General features: G+C 40.3%; 1 protein-coding gene across 1 annotated transcript in view; it reads right to left on the minus strand.

Annotated features, from left to right (window-relative positions):
* Positions 1-1,531: 1,531 nt before the first annotated feature.
* FERMT1 (FERM domain containing kindlin 1) overlaps positions 1,532-24,881 on the minus strand; it is a 48,969-nt gene continuing 25,619 nt past the window's right edge. The window contains exons 6-14 of the mRNA XM_004383050.2: positions 17,611-17,718; positions 17,062-17,193; positions 14,999-15,048; positions 9,791-9,915; positions 8,717-8,823; positions 7,391-7,612; positions 6,271-6,395; positions 3,176-3,317; positions 1,532-1,787 (exon numbers count right to left, since the gene is read on the minus strand). Coding sequence (XP_004383107.1) covers positions 1,614-1,787; positions 3,176-3,317; positions 6,271-6,395; positions 7,391-7,612; positions 8,717-8,823; positions 9,791-9,915; positions 14,999-15,048; positions 17,062-17,193; positions 17,611-17,718 — 1,185 coding nt within the window. The 3' untranslated portion in view covers positions 1,532-1,613. The remainder of the gene's footprint in view (positions 1,788-3,175; positions 3,318-6,270; positions 6,396-7,390; positions 7,613-8,716; positions 8,824-9,790; positions 9,916-14,998; positions 15,049-17,061; positions 17,194-17,610; positions 17,719-24,881) is intronic.

The following is a 24,881-nucleotide window of genomic DNA, read 5'->3' on the forward strand; positions in this document are numbered from 1 at the left end:
GGCCACACCCCCAAGGAGACTCCCTTTCATCTGATTGGCTTCTCACAGTATATTCAATCATGGGAGTGATTACATTAAAACACGGAGAATCATGGCCCAGCCAAGTTGACACACAATCTTAACCATCACAGTTGGGAAATAAAGCAACGGCTGATATTTGCTGGCAAACACGTGTTCCTCTGAGCTCAGGTCAGGCCACCTACAGGGTGAGTCCTAAGAGAACTCCAAAATGGAAATGGAGCCTTTGCCTTACTCTTGCAACCCAAGTTCCTTGTGCGACAGGAAAGCATTTATAAAAACAGAATAAAATATTACCTGATATTTCCCTCTACCCCTGGTATTCTTTTTTACCTCCTCAAAACTGAGTCCTCTCACCGCTAACAAACCACGAAAAATAATAATTCAGATAACTGTTAACTGGCCCACGCTCATGGTCTCAAGGCAGGGATGACACAGCAAAAAGCAGAGGGAAAAAAAAAAGTATTACTGGCCTTTGATTTACAAAAGCCAAAGGCCTTTAGGGGAAATGGCAGGAGTCATATAAACACAAACACCAAATCCAGACAAACACTGAAGAGTAATAAAGAGTAACGCTCCCCTACAACCAAGACCAGCCTAAGGCCCCTCAGACAAAGGCCAGTGGGGAAGCTGTCGGACCTTGAACATGGTGATCTTTGAGAATGGGCCTGCCTTGTGTCTTGCCCATCTCTCCCCAACCTCAGACCAAGACTGGGATGCAATCTTGATTGGAATCCCCAGTGCTAGGAGGTGGTTTTTATGAACAGAGAGCGGTGCCCATCTTTCTAAGCCCTGACCCTGAGTAGAAGCAGGTGAGACACGGATCTGGGTTGAAGAATGGTTTCCCCTACACCCTTGTGTCACCCATGTCTTCAAGATGGACTTAGAAGTGGCTGAGGGATCCCTAGGAGTGGAATGGGGCTTGCAGGTGGGAGCAGTAACCCAAGAGTACTGATGGCCAAGACCAGACAGGCCCGTGGTCACCTTGGCAGATGTCACTGTGGACTGATGACCCTGAAGGCTGCCGCTCTGGCTCCTGGTCAACAACTGGTGCCAGATAACCACATCCCCCCCAGGTAGAAGCTGTGTGTGTGGACTCCCTCTGCCATTTTGACAAGATGGGAGATAAAAGCAGTTCAGTTAATGCAGGATATTTCTTTTCATACCTGTGTGGAGTAAGATTTGTACTTGCTACATGTGATTTTTATCTCTTTCTGTCTTCTCCACTGACTTAGCAATGAAACATAAGCACCTGGGCAACTTCTAGCCATATACTCGACAGGTTCTGCAAGTCACAGAATTGTAGCTACATGCTGGACCCTAAAGCAATCTCAGAATACCACTCTCTCCTGCCTACCCATTTTACAGAAAAGGCTACTGAGGCCCCTTCCACCACTTGTAGCATAAAGCAAAGTAAGGGAATGGATGTGCTAAACAGTGCGTTTCAATTGAGGCGAGGGTCTGGGTGACTAGTAGTGAATATATGCTATCTATGAGTCTGGAATCTACACACTATGCAAGCTGGGGGTCCCACCTGCCCCAGCAGGAGCACCCTTTGCTTGCCATTTGTGCAGGCCCCGCAAGCCTACTTCACTTCATTCCTGACCGCCAGTCAATTTATGGAACAGATCCTCATCAAGCGTTTCATTCTGGTCCTTGGAGCGGGTGGACAAGAAAATGTAGCCCCCGATGTACTCATGCACAATCTTGCAATCCGCACTCAGGCAGGTGAACGCAATGGAGACGTTTTGGTCAAACTCAATAGCCACCTGGAAGAGGAGAGCTAAGGTTATACTCTGACAAGGAAGGATGAGAAAGAAGCTGCTTTACCAGGATGGTCTGTGGGGAGGGAGGGAAGGAAGGAAACCACGCCCTCCAGCAAACACTTAGAGAAAATCTCTATCTGCTCCTACTGCGCTCTCTTGTGGTGTCACTTTGCCACACACTCGGTACAACTGTTTACTAACATGTTCTCAACCTCGCTCTCATTTAAATATAAGAACTTCCAAGCACTCCTTGTGTTGAGGGGCAGGATGCTTTGCAGACTCTTTAACAGAGAATAAAGGACCTACCTAAATTTTCCTATGGCCATTGCGCCTCCCCCCATCCCAGATGAAAGTCATAAACCCTAAGCTGTAGAAGAAACTGAGACTTCACTGGTACCCAACCTTGGCTGGCCATTGGAATCACTTGTGGAACCTCAAAAATTACTGATGCCAGGCTCCCACTCTTAGAGATCTGGATTTAATTAGTCTGGGATGTGGCCTGTGCAGTGGGATTGTTAAAGCAGGTGATTCTAGTATGCATTGAGGTTTTCAAATCACTGGCTTAGAAATCATCTAATACCAGATCATGATGCTACAAATGAGTTCCCAGGTGGTTACCAGCACCGCTGAGAAAGGAATCCAGGATTCTTGAAAAAAGTGTGAGTCCTACCATCACTCTATGTTGATGGTTTTCTGCTGAAAAATGAGAATGCCAAAGGAATGAGGGGAAATAGGTTTTATATTGGCAACATCAGAATATTTTAAGTCAGGAGGATGCTAAGATGACAAACTTCACACAGAATTTCCCATGATACATGGTTGGCCTGAATTTAGTTCCTGGGATAAAGACAACGGCAGGCTATAACACAGGCCTAGTGACTGAGAGCTCCTAGACTCAAGAGGCTAAGCTTTGCTCAGTCCTCCCTGAGCACCTCACTTGCTTCCCTAATAAGTCAGTGAGACTGGAATGCTCTTCAGGTGGGCAATTGAGCCTTTGAGTCCTCAACCAATCAAAACTCTTGGCAGCCAGTCAGATATGGCCTTTTTCAGGTATGACAGTTACATCTCAGGTAGTTTCTGCTAAGTAATTATCAGCCTAAATCTTACATAATCCTATGCTGAGTAGACGAAAATCAAGCAAACTGATTAGCAATTTTAGCATCTGTATGGAGAGTCTGTATGTAGACTAAACTAACTTGTGGTGTTAATTTAAAAGCCTTTGACCTGTACTTGTTAGGGAATTTCCCAGAGTTGTGTGTGATTATTTTACCAGACAATTACCACATGCTTGTGGTTTGTTAGTTCTAAACCCTTTTAAAATCAGAATAATCTACAATTCTGAGTGAATATTTTACCTGCTCTATGCGGAATATCAGAAACTTTCATTTTACCTGACGGATTTCCCAGTTTACATTCCACTGTTTCATATTTGTGAATCTCCATGTTGTAATTGGAATCCCAGTGGTTGCATCAATTCTAATCAACCTATTATATGAAACTCCCAGAATGTCATCTTTCTTGCTTCCTTTAAATCTAGAAAAACGATAATATTAATTAGGAGAAACACCTGTTTCTTACGACGCTCATTAACATACAACTTCTTAAATACCAATATTCTAACGGACAATGAGGGGTTAACTTTTTACAGGAAGGCATTTTTATTGTGCGAATATGAAGAAAGGAGAGAATTAGAGCTCCCCTACAAAATTCTTTATGTGAAATTGACATCAGAAGAAAACAAAATAAGAGGGAGTCAAATCAATTTTAATCAGAATTAGTACCAACTGTGTACTAGACACTCTTCTAGGTGCTGGTGATATAGCAGCAAACTAAACTGAGAAAATTCCTGACTTCATGGAGCTTACACGCTAGTCAGGGGAGAGGGTCATGAATAAGTGAACTATATATACCACATAAGGTCATGAAGAAAAATAAAACAGAGAAGAGAGGTAGGGAATACTAGTGAAGAGGTTGTTGTAATTTTAAAAAGGGAAGTCAGGGAAGGCTTCACCAGTGAGGAGGTGACATTTGATCAAGGAACTGATGATGGCAGTGAGGGACTGAGTCACATGGATATTGAGGGACAGAGTATTCCAGGCAGAGAGAACAGCAAGTACAAAGGCCAGCACATTTTTTTGCATGCTCAAGGACCTGCAAGGAGGTCAGGCTGGACACAGTGATGGAAGGGAGAGGAACATAGGTTAGAGGGCTAAGTTCTTACAGGCTATTTAAGGATTTAGCTTTTCTTCTGGGTAAGAGAGAAAGCCTTTGGATAGTTTTGAGCAGAGGAGTGACATAATCTGGCTTATATTTCAATAGGATCACTTTGGCTGCTAAATTGAAAATTTAGGGAGGCAACAATGGAAGTAGGGAGACCAGCTAGGATCACTCAAACAGGGATCCAGTTGAGATATGACGGTGGTCTGGACCACAGTTGTGGTGGAGGAGACAGTGAGAAGTGGGCAGACACTGGGTATATTTTTAAGGTAGAGTCAGTAGGATTTGCTGATGGGTAGGATGTGAGATATAAGAGAAAGAGAGGAGTCAAGAATGACCCCAAGGTAATTGACCTAAGCATCTAGAAGTTGCCATTTACAGAGATATGGAAGAATGTAGGGGGAGCAGGTTTAAGGGGAAAGATCAGAGTTTTGGACATGTTAAGTTGAGATACTCATTTGACATCCAAGGGAAGATGTTAAATAGACAGTTGGATTTATGAGTCTGCAGTTCGAGAGACTTCTGGACTCAAGATATACATCTCAAAGTAATCAGCATATAAATGAAGCCAGAAGAATGGCTGAGCCCCAAGAGGGTGAGTACGGATTGAGAAAAGGAGTATATAAGGTCTGAGGTCTGTGCACTCTGTATTAAGAAGTTGGGAAGGTAAGAACCAACATAGGAGGCCAAAAGAATTGGACAGTGAAGTGAGGGAGATGGGAAACCAGGAAATTCTGCTGTCTTGGAAGCCAAGTGAAGCAAATATGTCAAGGAGGAGGGGTTGAATCAGTGTCCCAATGCTGCTGAGGACTGGGAACTGACCACTAGAGTCAGCAAAGTAAAGGTCATAGGAAACCTTGACCAGAGCAGCTTTGGGGGAATAGTAGGGGAGAAAGCCTGATTGGCGTACATTCATGAAAGAATGGGAGAAAGGAATTGGAGACAGTGGGTATAAACAGTGGGTACATACATTGCTTTCAAGGAGTTGTACTGTATAGAGGGGCAGAGAAAGGGCAGTGGAGGGGGATGTGAGGTTAATTAAAATGCCTGAGGTCAGAGAGCTAGTAGATAGCTGAGGGGAGACTGGAAGCTGGACCTGGTTGGCTCAAGAGCCCATGTTCTTTCCACTGTGCCTGGTTGACTTCAGAGTTATAGCTGAGTATGTGTATGCGTGCGTATGCATACATGCACACACGTGCACATGTGCTTGGGCAGATGTCCAGCACAACTTTGCCCTCTCTGATCCCTTCACTGGAGGAAACAAAGCAGAAGAAGTGACTTGTTTGGACAAGCACTGGGGACGAATATTAAAAGAGATTTTTTTCAGTGAATAGAAGAGTCGGAATAGACTCCCCTGCTAGAAGGGGTAGGAGAAGCCAGGTCTTTGGAAATAGTCATGAAAACTGTACTTTCTTGCATGTTAACTCTTTAAAACAAACCCATCTTCCAATGCTTGAGCTGCAAAATGAGAAAGAGAAGAAAGGTACTTTGCTTTAATGCAGGATTAAACATTTTCCTTAAACATTAATCTTCTTGATTGAATTAAAAAAATATAATTTGATTTATGAGCATGCTTGTGGAGACATTTTGGGGAACCATTGGTTTTATTTGGTTGGGAGCAGCCATCATGCTCAATAGGGATTATTAATGAGGACCCTGGGTCCTGTGCCCCTGACTTGGAGGTGAAATTGGACATGTCACCTAAGCTATTTTTCTGTATGTCAGTCGTCTCATCTGTAACACAGAAGGTAGCGGTACTAGACGGGCCACATAAGGGCCCTTATGGCCTAGAAGTATTCAGAGACCAATAGGAATAAGGTCTCTATCTGATAAGGTCTGGGTGAAGAGAAGGCACAAGGCTTGTTGAGACCTCTTTGTCTAGAAACCTAAAAATTCTGAGAGGGTATGTGAACCATAACAGGGAAGGAGAACCCTGAGGTGACAGAAGTCATAGATTTCAAAAAATCAATAGATGATGTCCTCCCTCCGGCTCTGCAAATGTAGTTATCCCCAAAGAGCCAAATCTCCTTTCAAAAATGTAAAATTTCCCATCTCACACTTAGCCCACTTTCACAGGTGTTGGCACTTTGAGCAGAGAGAATGGAAGACTTTTATGAGCAATCAAAAGTGTTTGGGCCAGTTGTGGAAAGGCAGCATTCTAAAATGAAAAGATTTCTACACTCTAGACTAAGTGAGAGTAAGGTTGGCTCCAGGCAAATCACTGAAAATTGAAGGGTACATGAGAGAGGCAGGAGAACATGGTAGTCACCTGACGAGGTAGTAGGTGAGCCCGAATTCAGGGAGAGACTGCCACGCCTGGATGAACCGCAGCTTGGCTTGGACCAGGGGCATCTGGGCCACGTTCTGGTGGGCTTCCAGGATCCGGGCTGCCAGCTAAGCAAAAGCAGGAGACATCAAACTCTCCTCAGTATATACTGACTACTCCATAATCACCCCATTAGTGCCAGATCCACAATGATAAAAAAAAAAAAGCAAGGCCTAAATGCAGCTCCACAAAGACAATTCATCCTCATCCATTCATTCTTCTCTCTTTCTTCTACAAGACACAAACATCACTGGGGACAGGCAGGAATAAGATCCGCCAGCACATAAGCTTCTCCTTGGAAGCATGCAGATGGACATGCCTGGGCTCTCTCTCTCTGGAGGTGTCCACAGGCAGTGGTTCTACTTGAATCAGTTCATCTGTGTAATCCACTGGTTACACAGTCACACAGTTCAACTGGTAGCCCACCCTTACCAGTTGCCCTCGAGTTGCTTCCAACTCAGGGCGACCTCATGTGTTTCAGAGTAGAACTGTGATCCACAGAGTTTTCAAAGCTGTGACCTCTGGGAAGCAGATTGCCAGGCCTTTCTTCCGAGGTGCCTCTGGGTGGGTTTGAATTACCAACCCTTCGGTTAGTGCTTAACTGTTGCTGCTGCCCAGGGACTCCTAACTTAATCTTATGAAAGCATAAATTTTATTTTTAATCTGGGGGGACTAAATAATTTTATTCTTAATTACACCATGTTCAGTTAGCAGTCCAGTCACCCCTGGCAAAATTAACAATAATTTCTTAATATCATCTGATATCTAGTCCATATTCATATTTCCTCATCAACTGATTTTTCGAGATGATGCCCTTAAACCCATTGCCATCGAGTCGATTCCGACTCATAGCGACCCTATAGGACAGAGTAAAACTGCCCCATAGAGTTTCCAAGGAGTGCCTGGTGGATTCAAACTGCTGACCTTTTGGTTAGCAGCCGTAGTACTTAACCACTATGCCACCAGGGTTTCCACGATGCCCTTAACCAGATGGAATTCCTCATTTTATTTCAGAAGGTAAAACATTCACTGCAAACAAACACCCCAACAAGATAAGTGGCACCTGTTTAGATCTGTGTTTTTTTGCACACCGAGGAGACACAAAACATTCTGGGTTCATGTCCATGCTCTCGACACTGGAAGCTGCTGGAGATGCTGAGCTCCGGTTTTTCATTCTCAGGAATGAAAGGATGTTGAGGACCTCTGGCTGGTAGGAGCTGTCTGCCATGGTTTTGCCCTTTGATGCCAAGATGCAGGCAGCCATCCATTGGGCATATTGATTCTCCTGCAGCAAGTATGAGAGGGCTGAGTAACAAGTTCAAGTGCAAAGTCACCTGCTGGGAACAGAGCAGGACTTGGGCTTGGTCTCCATTATAGTACAAAGCCACAAGAAAAGATGTGAAGCTGCATGCCCATTCTGAGTGACTGCCAGTCACCTAATTTAACAACAGTGTTGAGTTTCTAGATGCTAAGGGGCTAGCAGATAGGAATGTTGGCTTTGATAAATTCTGTACTTTGCATTTAAAGATGAACCAGGACACAAAGCGGCATCACATGGAGCACAGTCAGGTAAAAACCCAAACTGCCAGAAAGCCTTCCTTGATGCATACTATATTTGCATTTTTCATATGACAGAAGAAATCATTAACTGATTTCCTGTGTTACTCTGACTCTAGCCCATCTTTAGTAAAGATTTGAATCCCCAGGTAGGAATCAGGGCCATTGACAGGATCTGAGCCATTCAGTGATGGCTTCTATTGCTCTTTAATGTCTGTACTAATTTTGGACCTCAGGGAGTGAAATGGAGTGGATGCAATTGAAGACAGGAATTCTTCAAAGCAACAGTAGCTATGGCACATTGAATTACTGTCCTCAGTCTTCACCTTCCCATGCCCTTTGCCAGGTAACTTTACAGTTCCTCCCACTACAGCCAGAGTGTAATTCCTTGCCCCTTGATTTTGTGCTCAGCCATGTGACTTGCTCTGGCCAATGGACTGTGGGTAGAATTGACAGTGTGACAATTTCAAGCCTAAGCCTTAAGAGGCCTTGGTTTTCCAGTTGCCCTCTTGCACTTATGCCATTGCTATGAGAAGGGCTTTCTCCAGGTAGCCTGGTACCTGGAATAAATACACATGGCACAGACATGAGCCCAACCCGCAGCAAGGAGCCAAGCCTCACCAGAGTTGTGGCTTGAAGCAAATTTGCCCAGCAGACACCAATCACCTACAGATGTTTACTATTATATGCCATTGTGATTTTGTGGTTGTTTGTTACAATGCAACAGCTGACTGATACAAGAGTGCTCTGATTTGAGAAAACACTTTATGTGTTTTGCCCTTGGGTTTAAAAAAGTATGAAGTGACTTAACATTTTTTGTGGTTTTACTTACATGGTCACATTTCAGATACACTTCATTCATACCATCAGCAACAGGGATTAGTAACTTGATTCCAAATTTTCTCCCTGCTACATTTACATCTGGCACAACTTCACAGCCTGAATAACCGAAGGCAGGGACAGAAGTGAGTTCTGACAAATTTGCTATACAAATACCAAGTGTGCATCTAAAACAAACACTTTAAACATAAGCCTCTCAGGTTTGGTTCTCTTCTGAAAAATGGAGGAGCAAGTTGATAAAATAAGACTTATGAGATATTAGAAGGAGCAGTGCTGGCACAGTGGTTAAGCACTTGGCTGCTAACTGAAAGGTTAGTGGTTCAAACCCACCAGCCAGTCCACGGGAGAAAGATGTGGCAGTCTGCTTCTGTGAAGATTACAGCCTTGGAAACCCTATGGGGCAGTTCTACTCTATCCTATAGGGTCGCTATAAGTTGGAATCGACTTGACAGCAATGGATTTTTGGTTTATGAGCAATTAACATGGGTAAAGGAAAATGATTTTCTTTTATGATTTTCTTGAATTCAATTTTTAAAGTAGATATTGGCTAACCTAACTTATAGGAACTATTATGAACATAAACCTGAAAATAAGCAGAAGGAATTCTCTGATTGCCACCATGATAACGGAATTGAGTGTACTGGTTAATTAAATATTTCTGTTAATAGAGAGTTACCAGTACTCTCACAGTCCCTTTCAGAAATTAGGATAGGCATTAAAGTGACACTGAATTAAACATAACTATTCCTGGATTCAGAAAGCTTTTCAGGCTCCCACAATGCCTCAAATGCTATGCTGTGGACATCAATTACCAATGTTCCATAGAATTTGGGCACAATGGGAAAGAAGGGACAGCAGAAGGCAAATAACCACATTTCCTATACCACATTCAAGGTTCATATTCCAGGGGGAATAGGAACTGGATGCAGGCTGCCATTTTGAAACAGTGACATATAGACATTCCTCTAGAATTAAACTTTGCTTAATTCTGTAGGGGTCTTGCCTTTTATCTGCTTGCTGAGTCATGACAAGACATAGCAAGATGCAGGACATTAGCCACTCTTACCTCTAAGATTTAGTTTTTCTACTGGTTCTCCTTGTTCAAGTTCCTTATTTTTAAAGTAGGCTATAGATGTGTCTTTAAAGACGAACCAGTATTGTTTGAAAGCTTTTAATATTAGCTTCTTGGGCCTGCAAATTAAAATACAGTAAGTATTGAAACAGCCATCCAGAAATGCAGAACATACTGCAAATTTCAAGCAAATCAGGGTTCTCTAGAGGTCCTTGCAAACAACATACTCTATTTTTTAAAACAATTTTCAAATTGCTAACTCATTTCTAGGGAGCTGTGGTGGCGCAGTGGTTATGCGTTTGGCTGTGTCATGGATTGAATTGTGTCCCCCCAAAATATCTGTCAATTTGGCTAAGTCATGATTCCCAGTATTGTATGATTGTCTACCACTTTGTCATCTGATGTGATTTCTCCATGTGTTGTAAATCCTATCACTATGATGTTAATGAGATGGATTAGCGGCAGTTGTACTGAGGAGATCTACAAGATTAGATCGTATCTTAAACCAATCTCTTTTGAGATATAAAAGAGACAAGCGAGCAGAGAGACATGGGGACCTCATACCACCAAGAAAGAAGCACCGGGAGCAAAGCGTGTCTGTCAGACCTGGGGTTCCTGGGTAGAGAAGCTCCTAGTCCAGGGGAAGATTTATGACAAGAACCTTCCTCCAGAGCCAACAGAGAAAGCCTTCCCCTGGAGCTGATGCCCTGAATTTGGACTTCTAACCTACTAGACTGTGAGAGAGTAAACTTCTGTTTGTTGAAGCATCCACTTGTGGTATTTCTGTTATAGCAGCACTAGATAACCAAGTTAGGCTGATAACCAAAAGGTCTCCAGTTAGAAATTAGAAATGGGTTTTTGATGTGAGAGGTAGAGGTTAACGCATGCGTTCAGGAGTTAGACCTCCTGGGTCCACATCCTGGTTCTGCTACTGATCAAATGTGTGACTCTGGAAGATACTTCATCTGTCTGGGCCGCATTTACTGCCTCTGTGTAACGGGGATAGTAAGTCTCTTAACTCACAGAGCTTTTATGAGGATTGAGTAAGGTAATCTACGTAAAGTGCTAAGTGCTCAATAAATTATTATTATGTATGTGAGTCCCTGCGTAGTACAAACGGTTAACATGCTTGGCTGCTAACTGAAAGGTTAGAGGTTCGAGTCCACCTAGAGGCACCTTGAAGGAAGGACCTACGATCTACTTCTAAAAAATCAGCCATTGAAAACTCTGTGGAGCATAGTTCTCTGACACACATGGGTTGGTATGAGTTGGAATCCATACTATAGCAACTGGAGGAGGATGTGAAAAACATACATGAATCTAGTGACATTTGAAATTCCAGCACACTTCTGGGATCTGAAAAAGCTGTGGATATGGACAGCACAAGCTTCAAGTTATTGGACATAAAAGTAAACACCCTTTTCTGTAGTTTCCTCTTGACTTTTAAGAGAAACCACTAGAGAACTACCAGTGTGCAATGGAAATCACCGAAATCTACAGCTGTATTGTATAGACCCTACTGCTATTAAAAATATATATTTTGGGGGAAGATACCCAACAGTGAGGGCTAGCAAACTTTTGTATCTGGGCTGCACAAGTCAGGGGTGCCAATGGCAAGGCAGGTAGTGGGACAATTTCGGCTTTGGAGGCTGATCAGGATTTCTCATGCCGGAGGAGTGGCCTTCTATAAATGATGAATGAATTTTATGTGTGGCCTCTAGAATATTGTTGTCGAGTCCTTTTATTTATTACAAAGTAATAGTAGTTACACCTTACAGTTTTTTCATCTATCTTTTTTTTTATCAAATATGTAATTTACTGGAGCCCTGGTGGTACAATTTACTAGATAATTTATCTTTTATGGGTTCATGAAAAGTAGAATTTTGAAAGGTAGTTTGGAGGGGCATACAATTCCAGATGGACTGTTATCGTTCTCAGCATTTTGAAGATACCTTCCAGCCTGTGTTTGTTGCTGATGAAAGTCTGCTGCCCACCTAGTTGTTGCTCTTCTGTGGCAAATCTGCCTTTTCTCCCTGATTTTAAAGATTTTTTCCTGTCAATAGTTGACTTCATCAAGATGTGGATTTGTATGATTTATTATGCTTGGGATTTGTGATTCCTTAATTCGAGAATACTGTCTTCAAATATTATGGAAAATTCTCAAGCATTCTCAAAAGCATTCACTCTCATTCTTTCTTCTGGAACTCCTAGTAGACATATGTTGGGCCTCTTTAGTCTATATCATATCTTCCATTTCTGCCTTTCTCTGTTCTCAACTGTGTCTTTTAACTTAATGTTTAAGGTGCCTATTGAATTTTTAATTTCTGTGACTGTATTTTTTACTTCTAGAATCTCTTTTCAATACTGCCTTTTCTCTTTTATTATAATTTCTACTTTTTAATTTAGTTAATGATTTTAAACATACTTATTTTATGGTTCCTTCAGATTGTTCTAGTATCTAAAATTATTGAAGCTGCTAATCCTTTTGTTTGTTGGGTCTGCTGTCTCTTTCTTATGGTGTTAGTAATTTTTATTGGGTGCACATTTTTGTAAGGAGCTAGTGGTTTCTGTAGACAGCCCATGTACACAAGGTTGTGGATATTTCCCTCTGAGTTTTTCTGTAATTACATTTGCTAGGACTTCATAGATTTTGTGGTTCTGGACTAGTTTCTATTTTATTTTTCAGTTTGGGATCCTCACATAAGACATTTAAATTTAGATCCACACTGGTGTGTGGCACAGGCTTTAGTTCTAACTTCTCAAGAGAGACTTTTCATTTCTCCACACAGAACCCCATACAGGGATGAGCTTCCTCTGGCTGATGGCTAGCTTTTCTACTCCCTGTTACACAGAGAAAGCAAGCTTCCACCTTTAGATAGGGACTTCAGTTCTGGCTGCTATTTTATAGACCCAAAGCTTCATCTCCTGTCCCTACACTGGGATTAAAATCCCATCTCCAGACCATTAGAACCTATGTCCATGTCTCAGATTCTCCTGGGCTGCTGAGGCTTCATTAGTAAAACTGGGTTTCCTGTTTATTTCCTGCAAGTTGGGATTTCCTAGTCTGATATCAAGTTCAATTAAAAAAAATTCATTGTACTTTAGATCAAGGTTTACAGAACAAAGAGTTTCTCATTAAACAGTTAGTACACACACTGTGCTTTGACAACGGTTAACAACCCCACGACATGTCAACGCTCTCCCTTCTCAATCTGGGGTTCCTCGTTACTAGCTTTCCTGTCCCCTCCTGCCTTCTAGTCCTTGTCCCTGGGCTGCTGTGTCCCATTAGTCTTGTTTTGTTTTATGAGGCTGTCTAATCTTTGGCTGAAGGGTTAACCTCGGGAGTGACTTCATTAATGAGCTAAAAGGGTGTCTGGGGGTCATACTCTCAGGGTTTCTCCAGTCTCTGTCAGGCCAGTAAGTCTGGTCTTTGTGAGTTAGAATTTTGTTCTACATTTTCCTCAAGTTCGATTTTTTTATTTGCAATTCTTTTATTTTATTCAGCTTTCCTATGAATTTATGGCCAGACTGGGGTTTGCATTAGATCAGATCTATGTTGCTGGATCCTGAAGTCTATTATTTATATAGTTGGTTCAATAGAAGATTTTGTTTAGGAAAAAAGAGCTTTATTGTTAAAGAAAAAAAAAAAAAAACTCTGAAAATCAAAGAACTTGTCCAAGGCTCTTATATTGATAAGAAAAGAGGCCCAGTGAAATAAAGGGCTTGCTAAAGGTCACACACCTAATAGAGCTCCACTCTCCTTTCCCCTTACTCCTTCCTTCCCTCCCTCTCTTCTTTCCTGAGCTATACTGTATATTACATGTGACATCTTCAGACCTTTGGTAGATGAAGTGTCCACTGGCCACATACAAGGGTAACTTTGTGAGTTTGAGTATTAACACTCACACCAAAAGCCTGGAATATTTCAGAGTAGCATGGCTGATACAGATGTAGGGGTTGACTCCAGAATATCATCTCCTTCATCAAAAGCATCTATAAGAAGGGGGTTGTCATAATTTTGTTTATGAAGAGCTGGATTTGCTGTATATAGATAATATGGCAACCCAATTTCTTTATAGAACAATTATTAATACTTCAGAAAGATGTATTTGTGGATTCAAATTGTTACTTTTTTCTGCAGCTCTGACTATAACAATAATATGAATACTTTTTGATTGTAATTATTTATATCACAGAAGCTAAATGATGACCCTATTGTTTGAGACCACATCTGCGATCAATTAAAAAAAAAAAAAAGCTGTACAAACTCAGTGACAAATATTGTTACCTTTGGAGACCTGTTTATTTATGACTTTTCCACTGCTCATTCTTTCCAAGTCTTTCTTTGCATCCTGTCTTATCAAAAGCAACCCGTGTTTCTTTTGAAGCCAACTGCCATGAGTGAAGTGCTGGTTTGTTAAGAAAAGTCAACAAACCATAAAGTGCCAAAAGTAACCGATAGAACTTCAAAGAGTCTTATTCCTTTCATCCTAACACACCTTGGCATCATCATAAATGTGGCAGTCCCTTATTTCCATGGGAATAAAAAAAAAAACTGCTCTGCCTTTTTAAATAGTTTCATATCAACCTTAGGTGACTGGGGGGTTTATTGGAAACACTCATAGGCAAAAATAGATACAATAAGATGACAACCCCCTATAAGTCCAGGATCAAAGTTCTAGATATGATTGATTTTCAAACTGTGAAAGAGCCTTCAAATGGTGCCAGAGTCCTAAGCCTCCCAGATGGACCCTAATAGGAACTCCAGTCTGGCCCATATGTTCATTATTGCTGACACCAGCCATGTTTATACCCACCATTTATTGAGCATGTACTATGAGGCAGGTACCATGTTAAATGTTGTATGTGCATTATTTTACTTAATCCTCTCAACAAACCCAACCCCTGCCAAAAAACCTAAACCCGTTGCCGTCGAGTTGATTCCGACTCATAGCAACAAACCCAAGAGGAGGTATATCCCCATTTTATAGATCAGAAAACTGAGATGTAAGGACATTGCCCAAAGTCACCCAGCCAGTGTGTGCTGTGGCACTAGAATTCAACTAAGCTGTCTAATGCCAAAGCCTATGCTCTCACCATTGAACCAGGAACCGCCTAATGGATGTGCAATTTAAACTCCCAGACAGTTTACCTGCAAGACTTCGTTGGGAGTGACCCCTTCCCCCCTTTAGGGTTACTCACCTAAATAATTTGAGATTATCTGCAAGTTTAGGGATATCAGTAATGTCCTCCTAAAGAAAAGCAGATAATATTTCATAAGCATAATTTCAGAGGTGGTGCTGATACTCTATACCTGCACTTTCCCATACAGTGCCACTCACCAAATGTAGCTATTTCCATTCAAATTAACTGAAATTAAATAAAAAGAAAAATTCAGTTCCTGAGTCACAGTAACCACAAATCAAGCCGTTAAACTCGAAGGGAATGAGGAAGGGTTGGAGTGGGGTGGGTCACATGGAAGGGCTTCCGGGGTGGCTGGGCAAGTTCTGTTTCTTGATTTGGGTGGTGACTTGGGTGACCATCTAATACTAGCTTGTTAAGCTGTACGCATTAAACCATTGCTGTCGAGTCGATTCTCATAGTCATATATCATAAAAAATGGAAGAAAAAAAAAAAAAGGTTAGGAAATTGACCACGCACTCCTTGTACATACCATTCAAGTTAAAAATCTGAGTTAGAAACAACTACTTTTATAGCTAAGCGAATGTTTTACAATTTTTACAGTCGGGTGGGTAACTCTAGCTGTATCTAGTTCACTGATTAAACTCTCAAAAGGAATCTGGTTCAAAGTGCATTTTGCAATGCAAGTTGGGGCTTATTTTCAAACTGAAAAGCCTATTGTTGACTGTCATATAAAAATATCCAGGGAGGGAACAGGGGAAGTTCCATTTATTCTAAGAAGCACCATTGTCCCGTTGTATCTATTCAGTAGAGGAAGTAGACAAAAGATAACTCCAATGTCCTGGGGCCCATGTCTGCTATAAATGAAACACAGGGTTCTGAAACGGTTTCGTTTGTATTAAGTATTTGCTTTTGCAGGATACTGATTTCCTATTTTAAGGCATTTAATGATAAGGGAACACACATTAAATGCATAAGAATACAGTGACTCCTTATCTATTATTACTACTTATGTTCAATTGCCACAAAAGGGTGGCGCCTAATGAATGCATCAAACAGGGGGGCATTCTGACTATAAAGCTGACATTCCACTGCATTTCGCAGATAAGGAACAAACCAACCAAAAGAAAAAAAAAAAAACACCCAAACCCACTGGAATAGATGCTGAGTCATAGCAACCCTATGGGGTAGAGGAGAACTGCCCCATAGGTTTCCAAAGCTGTAAATCTTTACGGAAGCAGACTGCTACATCTTTCTCCCATGGAATTGCTGGTGGGTTTGAATCACTAACTTTCTGGTTAGCAGCCAAGTGCTTTAACTGCTGCACCACTAGGGCTTCTGGATAAGGAACAAGGGGTGATAAAACACAGTTTTATTTCTTTATGCTTCACTGCAAGTCTTTTGTTTATTTATTTACTGAAGTAAAAAAGTTTTTACGATGACATGAAAAAGGTCTTCACTTCTACCTTGCCCGGTTGCAATGTATAAGTAGGCAAATAGATATTGAGGCTTTGTATCTGCAAAGCATGTTTTACATCAGCACATTCTCTTCTCACAGCTGTCCCGTGCAATGGACAGGGCAGTTCTTTCTAGACTTAAGGGACCAATTCTACGTCCCACACTAGTGAAGCAGGGCCCTCAGCAGTCTTCCCCTCACATCATGTTAACTTACATGAAGACTTACAATACAGAAGTATTGCCATTAATGTAATAAAAATGTCTTATAGTCCCTTAAACCTCTGGATAGTGCAAAGGTTACTGCACTTGACTTCTAACCGAAAGGTCCACCCAGAGGCACCTTGGAAGAGAGACCTGGTGAACTACTTTTGAAAAACTGGCCATTGAAAACCCAGTGGAGCACAGCTGTACTCTGACATACTTGGGGTCACCATGAGCTGAAGTTGACTTCACAGCAACTGGACTGGTTTGGTTTGGTTTTAAAGTCCCTTACAGAGCTAAGTGTAGTAAATTTAGTCAGTTCTTACTAGGTTTAAGCTTTGGTCAGATGAAGAGTCAAAATCAGACTAAATACTGTCTTATTTTTAAGCCAAAAAATAGTTCATCTATATTTGTCAATCAGTCTGAACAAAGCCGCCATTTTGAGTTATCAGAGAAGTTCATACCAAAGTGTTGTCTGTTTTTCCACCTTCGAGGGTAACTTCCAAATTAGAAAGTGCTGCTTCCACTTCATCAACCTCAGACTCATTTGTAAAATCCTGTATTTCAGCGGACAACGACAGTTTGCTAATGTGATACTATGATGAAAACAGAAGTTGTAGAGACGTTATAAACACAAATGAATCCATTAGCCATTTCTTCCTCTTTGAAGACAATTTCCCTCTAATAATGTGTAGTTATGAATATTGAGCATCTCCTGAAATGCGCGTGGAAGACGACATTCTAATCAGAATTATTCTGATAATAGTTTCTGTTGAAACTTTGTTCTTCCCCATCCCAACTGTGCTTGTCATGGGGAAGAGATCAGAGCTGGGAGACTAATGCCTTATATTATGTGCACATATGTGGACTAGGAGGAGCATTTTACATTTAAATTTGCTGCCCTCATTTTCACCTCTTTCATCAAAGAGAAAACAGTATGAAAAAAACCAAAACGTTCACCAGAACACACTTGCTTTGTTTCCAGCCACAGAAAAGCCCTTGACGTTCCATACCTGCAGTGCCGCAAATATCAACATTTCTTCCTCTGTGCAGTCAATTTCTTCTAAGAGAATGGCCCACCTGGCTTGTTCATATAGTTGGTTTATTCGGACAGCATCATACTACAGGAAAAAATAGGTGAGTGTGGCAGCCTATATTTATATTCCACAATACAAACATTCTAGGATAGCTGAGGCCATTCCTTGTTCATCAGATGCAATAAGCTTTAGTTCAAGTAACTGAAAAAGGTACCTATCTTCCCACTGTCCACCTCATTTCGGTTCCGAGTTGAAAACTCTCTCCCAAAATACTTTCTAGAAACTCCTCAAAGAACCACACCGACCATCTGAGATTCTATTATTTTTCCTCTTTTTTATCAAATGTTTATGAGGAGTAAAACCAGGCAGTGAAAACAGTTTATGTGACAACTGATATAAAGGAGAAGAGATCCCCAAGCTGAGCTGTAAATCCAGTGTGACCCCAATCAGAGACAGAAAGGGATTTTTAATGGGACTTTGTATACAAACTGATTCTCAAGTTAAGCTGAAGAGACAATGTTCAAGTATTGCCAAGAAATTTTGAAAAAGAAGAACAATGTTGGGGGAAGCACTTGTCCTCCCAAACATTGAAACATACTATAAAGTTGCAGCGATTAAAATTGTCTGGCATTGGTATAGCAACAGACAAAAATGCCAATAAAGCAACATCTGGAAACATCTATGTATGTATATACATTTAATATAAAAATGGCATTTTACATAGGTAGGGAAGAATGAACTATTCTATAAATAGTTTTGAAAATGCCTAGCCATTTGGGGGTAAAAATATCCAAACCAAAAAAACAAGCTTATGGCATCCAAAAAATTGAAATTACAGATGAATTAAAAATCTAAACATACAAAACCACAACGATATGCCACTTCACACCCACTTGGATGGCTAAATCTAAAACATAAACAATAAGAAGTGTTGACAAGGATGTGGAAAAACTGGAACTCTCATACTCTTTGCAAAACAGTATGGCAGTTCGTCAAAACTTAAAGAGTTACCAAATGATTCAGCAATTTCACTTCTACCTATATATCCAAGGGAAGTAAAAAAGATATGTCCACAGGAAAACACGTACACTCATGCTCACAGCATTATTCATAATAGCTCCAAAGTGAAAACAACTCAAATGTCCATCGACTGATGAATGGGTAAACAAAATGTGGCATAGTCATACAATGGGATATTATTTAGTAACAAAAAGAAATGAAGTCTTGATACATGCTACAACATGAATGAACCTTGGAAACATTTTCCTAAACAAAGAAGCCAGTCACAAAGGACCACATGTTATATGATTCCATTTATATAAAATGTGTAGAATAGGCAAATCCATAGAGACAGAAAGTAGACTGGCAGCTGTCTAGAGCTAGAAGGGTTGGCAGGAAATGGAGAGTGACTGCTAATGAGCATGGGATTTCTTGTTGGGCTGATGAAAATGTTCTGAAATTAGATAGTAGTGATGGTTGCGCAAATTCGTGAATATACTAAAAACCACTAAATTGTACACATTAAATGGGTAAATTGTATAGTTTGCAAATGATATCTCAGTAAAGCTGCAATAAAGAATCTAAACATAAGAAACAAAACTATTATTAGAAGGAAACATGAGAGAATATTTGTTGTAATCTTTGGATAGGGAAAGACTTTCTAAGCAAGCAAGAAAGCCTAAAAGTTACAATGCATAAGACTGACAGATTTGATCACCTAAAATTAAACATTTTTAATGGTGAAAAATACCCTAAAGAAGGTTTTAAGTTTGTAAGACAAGATACAGCTTGAAATAAAATATTTTAAATAACTATAAAGGATAATATCTATAATATACCAAGTATGCCCATAAATCAATAGGAAAAATATAGATACTTCAATAGAAAAGTGGGGCAAAGATATAGACAGGCAATTCACAGAAGAAACTAAAATGGCCACTTAAACATTGGAAAAGATGTTCAATCTCATTAATAAAACAGATAACTCAAATTAATTCTATGAGACTTGCCCAAATTTTACGTGTTAATAATATCGGGTGCTGGTGAAGATGTGGGGAAATTGGCACTTTCACATCTGCTGTTAGTTGGAAGGCAATTTGGTGGTATCTTCAAATACTTAAATCCTTTTGCCCTTTGGGTACTTCTAGGATTAATATTCTAAAGAAGTACAAGCACTCATCAAAGATATTTGTATAAGAATGGTCACCACATTTTTTGAAATAGCAATAATTGCAAGCAACCCACAGGTCTGATAAACTATGGTTTAGCCTTTCCTTTGATTATTATGCAGTGGTTATAAAAAATGAGTCTGATTTATCTATACTGGCGTGAAAAGAGAGCCATGATATATTATGGTGTAAAAAGAAGCAAGTTACAAAGCAAGTAAATGATTCCATTTACGTAGGAAAAAATGTCCTGAATATCTGTTTTAAAATGTTTATAAATGTGTGAAAAAGGTCTGCAAGGATGGCTAATCATCAAGCTATTTCCTGGGGCTGCCTCTTGGGAGAAAAGTCATTGTCAAGGACTATTTTCCATTTTTATTCTAAATAATTCCTTTTCATGTTTTTCTTCTTACAGTGAGTATAATATATCTTATATCCTTTTAAAAGAATAAATTAACAGTGTTGAAGAAAACCTGGAGAAGGTATAGAAGGATACTTGGAGTGCCTAAACAGATTTAGCATGGGTTGATTAACATGAGTTTATTTTTCCTTTTGCACTTAACCTTATGCATACTAAGAAAAAGTGACAGGGAAATATAACAATCCTAACTAAGCCCAAACCACTAACTAGCACTGCTGTCAGGTGAGTGTGGAAATGTGTCCTGTTGCTCAGCCATGCTCAGTCTCGGTATTTCTGAAGCTTCTAGGAAAGGAAGACAAATGCAAGACCAAGTGTATGGTGTTCAGGAGGCTGGGATAATAAGAATCTTAAGAAAGCCGGTCATTGTTTGCTGAACTTTGCTGGCTGTCACAGAGCACCTCAGGAGCTGGCCCAGAATCCTCCAACAACTAATCAAAACATAGCAGCGTCATTCATAATAGCCCAAACTGGAAACAATCCAATGTCCCTCACCTGGTGAATGGATAAACAGAATGCGGCACATCCTCACAATGGGATATCACTCAGCAACAAAAAAGAGTGCGCTACTGACACGTGCACTCACAGAGATGAAGCTCAGAAACAGTAAGCCAGGTGAAAGAATCCAGACACAAAGATTACATGTTGTATGGTTCCATTTATATGACATTTCTAGAAAAGGCAAAACTAGATACAAAGTAGGCCAGTGGTTACCTGGGGCTGGGAGCAGGGACTGACTGCAAACGGACGGGAGGAGAGTTTCTCAGGTGATGAAAGTGTTCTTAAACTGAATTGTGGTGATGGTTGCACAGTTGTATACATTTACCAAAAATTCTTGTATTACAATGGATTACAATTTCAACGGCTAAATTTCACGGTATGTAAATTATACTGCAATAAAAAGACATGACAACTAAAAAAGAAACCAACACTCCACAGAGTCAAGGCACACCAAACCAAAACCAAAACAAAACCCAACATAAAACAGCAACAAAAAATAAGCAACCAACTCCCCAAAGATCCTTGCTTAATTCACAGTTTAAAGATAATATTTAAATACTTCGGGTAGGCACTGAAAGTTAAATTGGATTAATAAACTGTCATGGCTGTGTGTTTACCTATCAGTCAGTCAGTCAGTCAGGCACAGTGTGTACAATCCTAATACTGTACGGGTTTCAGGAAGAGTAAGTTTAATTGCCCAATAAAGCTCTTCTTTCAAATGCAGTCAGTAAAGATTTAAAAACTTTAATAAAAGCTTCTGCACCTTACCATACTACCCCCCCCATGCCAAAGAAAAGCGTTCTTTGAAATAATAAGAGCTAAATAACAGTTACCTACATTTAGAAATTAACATTATAAAAAAACAAGGTTAGAATAAGATGTCATAACTAGATGCGGAATAAGCCCTGTCTCACTCGGGTAACCCAGGATTTCTCTGTTGCATCGAGCAGAGCTGTAAGCTTTCCCTCGAGACTTGTTCACGCTCCCCGGAGGCACTGGAGCCTCACAAGGTTCCTGATGTTTCACAGGTCATTAACAGGCATCTTAACAGGTCTTCTTCTAAACTGAGAACTCTTGACTGAGTTCTCCAGTGATCTAACTCATGGCGACCCTATGCGTGTCAGGGAAGAACTGTGCCCCACAGTGTTTTCGTTTTCTTTTGAACATTCTATTGTCCTTTAGGTGAAGTTAAAGTAGCAAATTAGTTTTCCAATCAATAATTCTTACACAAATTGTTTCGTGACCTTGGTTGCAATGCCCACAATGTGCCAACACTCTCCCCATTTCTTCCCTGGGTTCCCTGTTTCCATTACTGTACTTTTACACAAATAACGTGCGCCTTCTAAGTTTGTTTGCCAACTGCACCCTTCCCCCATAAGGTATTTCATAAGCCCCGCTACGTCAATTTTTTTCACATGTTGCTGTAAAAAAATTAGCATAGCACACTTATGAAAATACCTTGCCAGGGTGGGGGGAGGGCACAGTCAGCAAACAAACTTAGAAGCGTGTGTTATTTGTGTAAAAATACGGTAGTCTGGTTTCTCTGTCCCTCCCTACCTTCTCATCTTTGGTTTTGGGCAAATGTTGCCCTTTTGGTCGCATATAGTTGATAGTTCTCAGGAGCACATTCTTCTACTATTTGGCTACTATTTGGCTGAAAGGTGGCCTCTCGGAGTGTCTTCAGTTTCAAGTTAGAAGATTGTCTTAGGGCAATGGTCTCAGGGGTTCCTCCAGTATCTTTCAGACCAGTAAGTCTAGTATTTTTTTTTTTTTTAATTTGAATTTTGTTCTACATTTTTTACCTATTCTAACTGGGACCTTCTATTGTGATCCCAGTCAGAGTGGTCGGTAGTGGTAGCCAGGCACCATCTAGTTCTTCTGGTCTCAGATTAGAGGAGGCTGTGGTTCATGTGGGCCATTAGTCCTTCCAACTAATTGCTTCCTTGTGCCTTCGGTCTTCTTTGTTCTCCTCTACTCCAGGCCAGAAGATACCAATAGTTAATAGTTGCTTCTCAGATGGCTGTTCACAAGCTTTTAAGACCCCAGACACTACTCATCAGGCTAGGATGCAGAACATTATCTTTACGAACTGTGTTTTTTTCAGTTGACCTAAATGTCCCCTGAGACTATGGTCCTTAGCTTCAAGCCCAGTAGTTCAGTCTCAATGTCTAAGTAGTTTCTATAACTGTGCCCCCTATGTGCTTTATTACATATATGAGTATACATTCAGCATTTATAAATAAGTATATGGAAATATCGACAACCATACCTATACATGTACACAGGTGTACTCCCATATGACCTCCCTCACCTATTTCGCATACATATTAGCCTATGTATCTACTCACAAATTACTGTTATTACTGTTGTTGCAGGAGTGTATATGTTATAGCATTTACTGTAGTTGCCCTTTATTCTTACGTACCTCTCAGTGTCTTCCTTTGCCTTGGTCACATTGTGCTGACTTCTGTCTTATTGTATATTGCCTTTCCCTTCACCAGAATTAACAGTTGTCTGCTATCTAGTTATTACTAGCTTTTTGAGGAAGCGCCATACTGTTTTCCATAGTGGTAGTACCATTTTACATTCCCACAAGCAGTGTGTGAGAGTTCCAGTCTCCCACAACCTTGCCAGCATTTGTTGTTTTCTGTTTCTTTGATTAGTGCCATTATTGCCAGGGTGAGATAGTATCTCATTGTAGTTTTGATTTGCATCTCTCTAATGGCTAATGATAAGGAGCCCTGGTGGTGCAGTGGTTAAAGCGATTGACTACTAACCAAAAGGTCAGCAGTTCGAAACCACCAGTGGCTCTGTGGGAGAAAGATGTAGCAGTCTGCTTCCAATTAAGATTTACAGCTTTGGAAACCCTATGGGGTTGCCATGAATCGGAATCAACTCAACAGCAGTGGGTTTTTGGTTTTAATGGCTAATGATAGCGAGCATCCTTCATGTGTTTGTTAGCTGCCTGAATGACTTCTTTGGTGAAGTGTCTGTTCATGTCCTTTGCCCATTTTTAAATTGGATTGTTTGTCTTTTTGTTTTTGAGGCATTGAAGTTTTCTATAAATTTTAGAGATTAGACCCTTGTTGGATATGTCGTAGCCAAAATTTTTTCCCCAGTCTGTAGGTTCTCTTTTTACTTTTTTGGTGAAGTCTTTTGATGAGCATAAGTGTTTAATTTTTAGAAGATCCCCGTTTATCTAGTGTATCTTCTGGTGTTTGTGCATTTTTAGTTATGCTCGGTATTCTATTTATGCCATATATTAGGGTCCCTAGTGTTGTCTCTATTTTTTCTTCCATGAGCTTTAGTTTTAGGTTTTACATTTAGGTCTTTGATCCATTTTGAGTTAGTTTTTGTGTATGGTGTGAGGTATGGATCTTGTTTCATTTTTCTGCAAATAGATATCCAGTTTTGCCAGCACCATTTGTTAAAGAAACTTTCTCTTCCCCATTTAATGGACTTTGACCCTTTGTCGAAGATTAGCTGTCCATAGGTTGATGGATTTACCTCTGGATCCTCAATTCTGTTCCACTGGTCTATGTGTCTGTCGTTGTACCAGTACCAGGATGTTTTGACTACCATGGCTGTATAGTAGGTTCTGAGATCAAGGAGTGTGAGGCCTCGTACTTTGTTCCTCTTCTTCAATAATGCATTCCTTTCTATCTAAAGTTGGTAATTAGTTTTTCCATCTCATTAACAGATGTTGTTGGAATTTGGATCAGGACTGCATTATATTTGTAGAGCGCTTTGGGTAGTATTGACATTTTCATAGTGTTAAGTCTTCATATCCAGGAACATGGTATATTTTTCCATTTATGTAGGTCTCTTTTGGTTTCTTGCAGTAGTGTTTTGTAGTTTTCTTTGTATAAGGCTTTTACATCCCTAGTTAGATTTATTCCTAAATCTTTTATCTTTTTGAGGGATATTGTAAATGGTATTGTTTTCTTGATTTCCTTTTTGAAATTCTCTTTGTTAGTGTAGAGGAATCCAAATGATTTTTGTATGATGATTCTGTACCCTGCCACTTTGCTGAATCTTTCTAATAGTTCCAGTAGCTTTCTTGCAGTCTCTGGGATTTTTTTTTTTTTTAATTGTACTTCAGGTGAAGGCTTACAGAACAAATAGTTTCTCATGAAACAGTAGTACACATATTGTTTTATGAC

The sequence above is a fragment of the Trichechus manatus genome, unplaced genomic scaffold (assembly GCF_000243295.1).
Source record: "Trichechus manatus latirostris isolate Lorelei unplaced genomic scaffold, TriManLat1.0 scaffold00104, whole genome shotgun sequence".
In the NCBI taxonomy this organism is placed as follows: domain Eukaryota; kingdom Metazoa; phylum Chordata; class Mammalia; order Sirenia; family Trichechidae; genus Trichechus; species Trichechus manatus.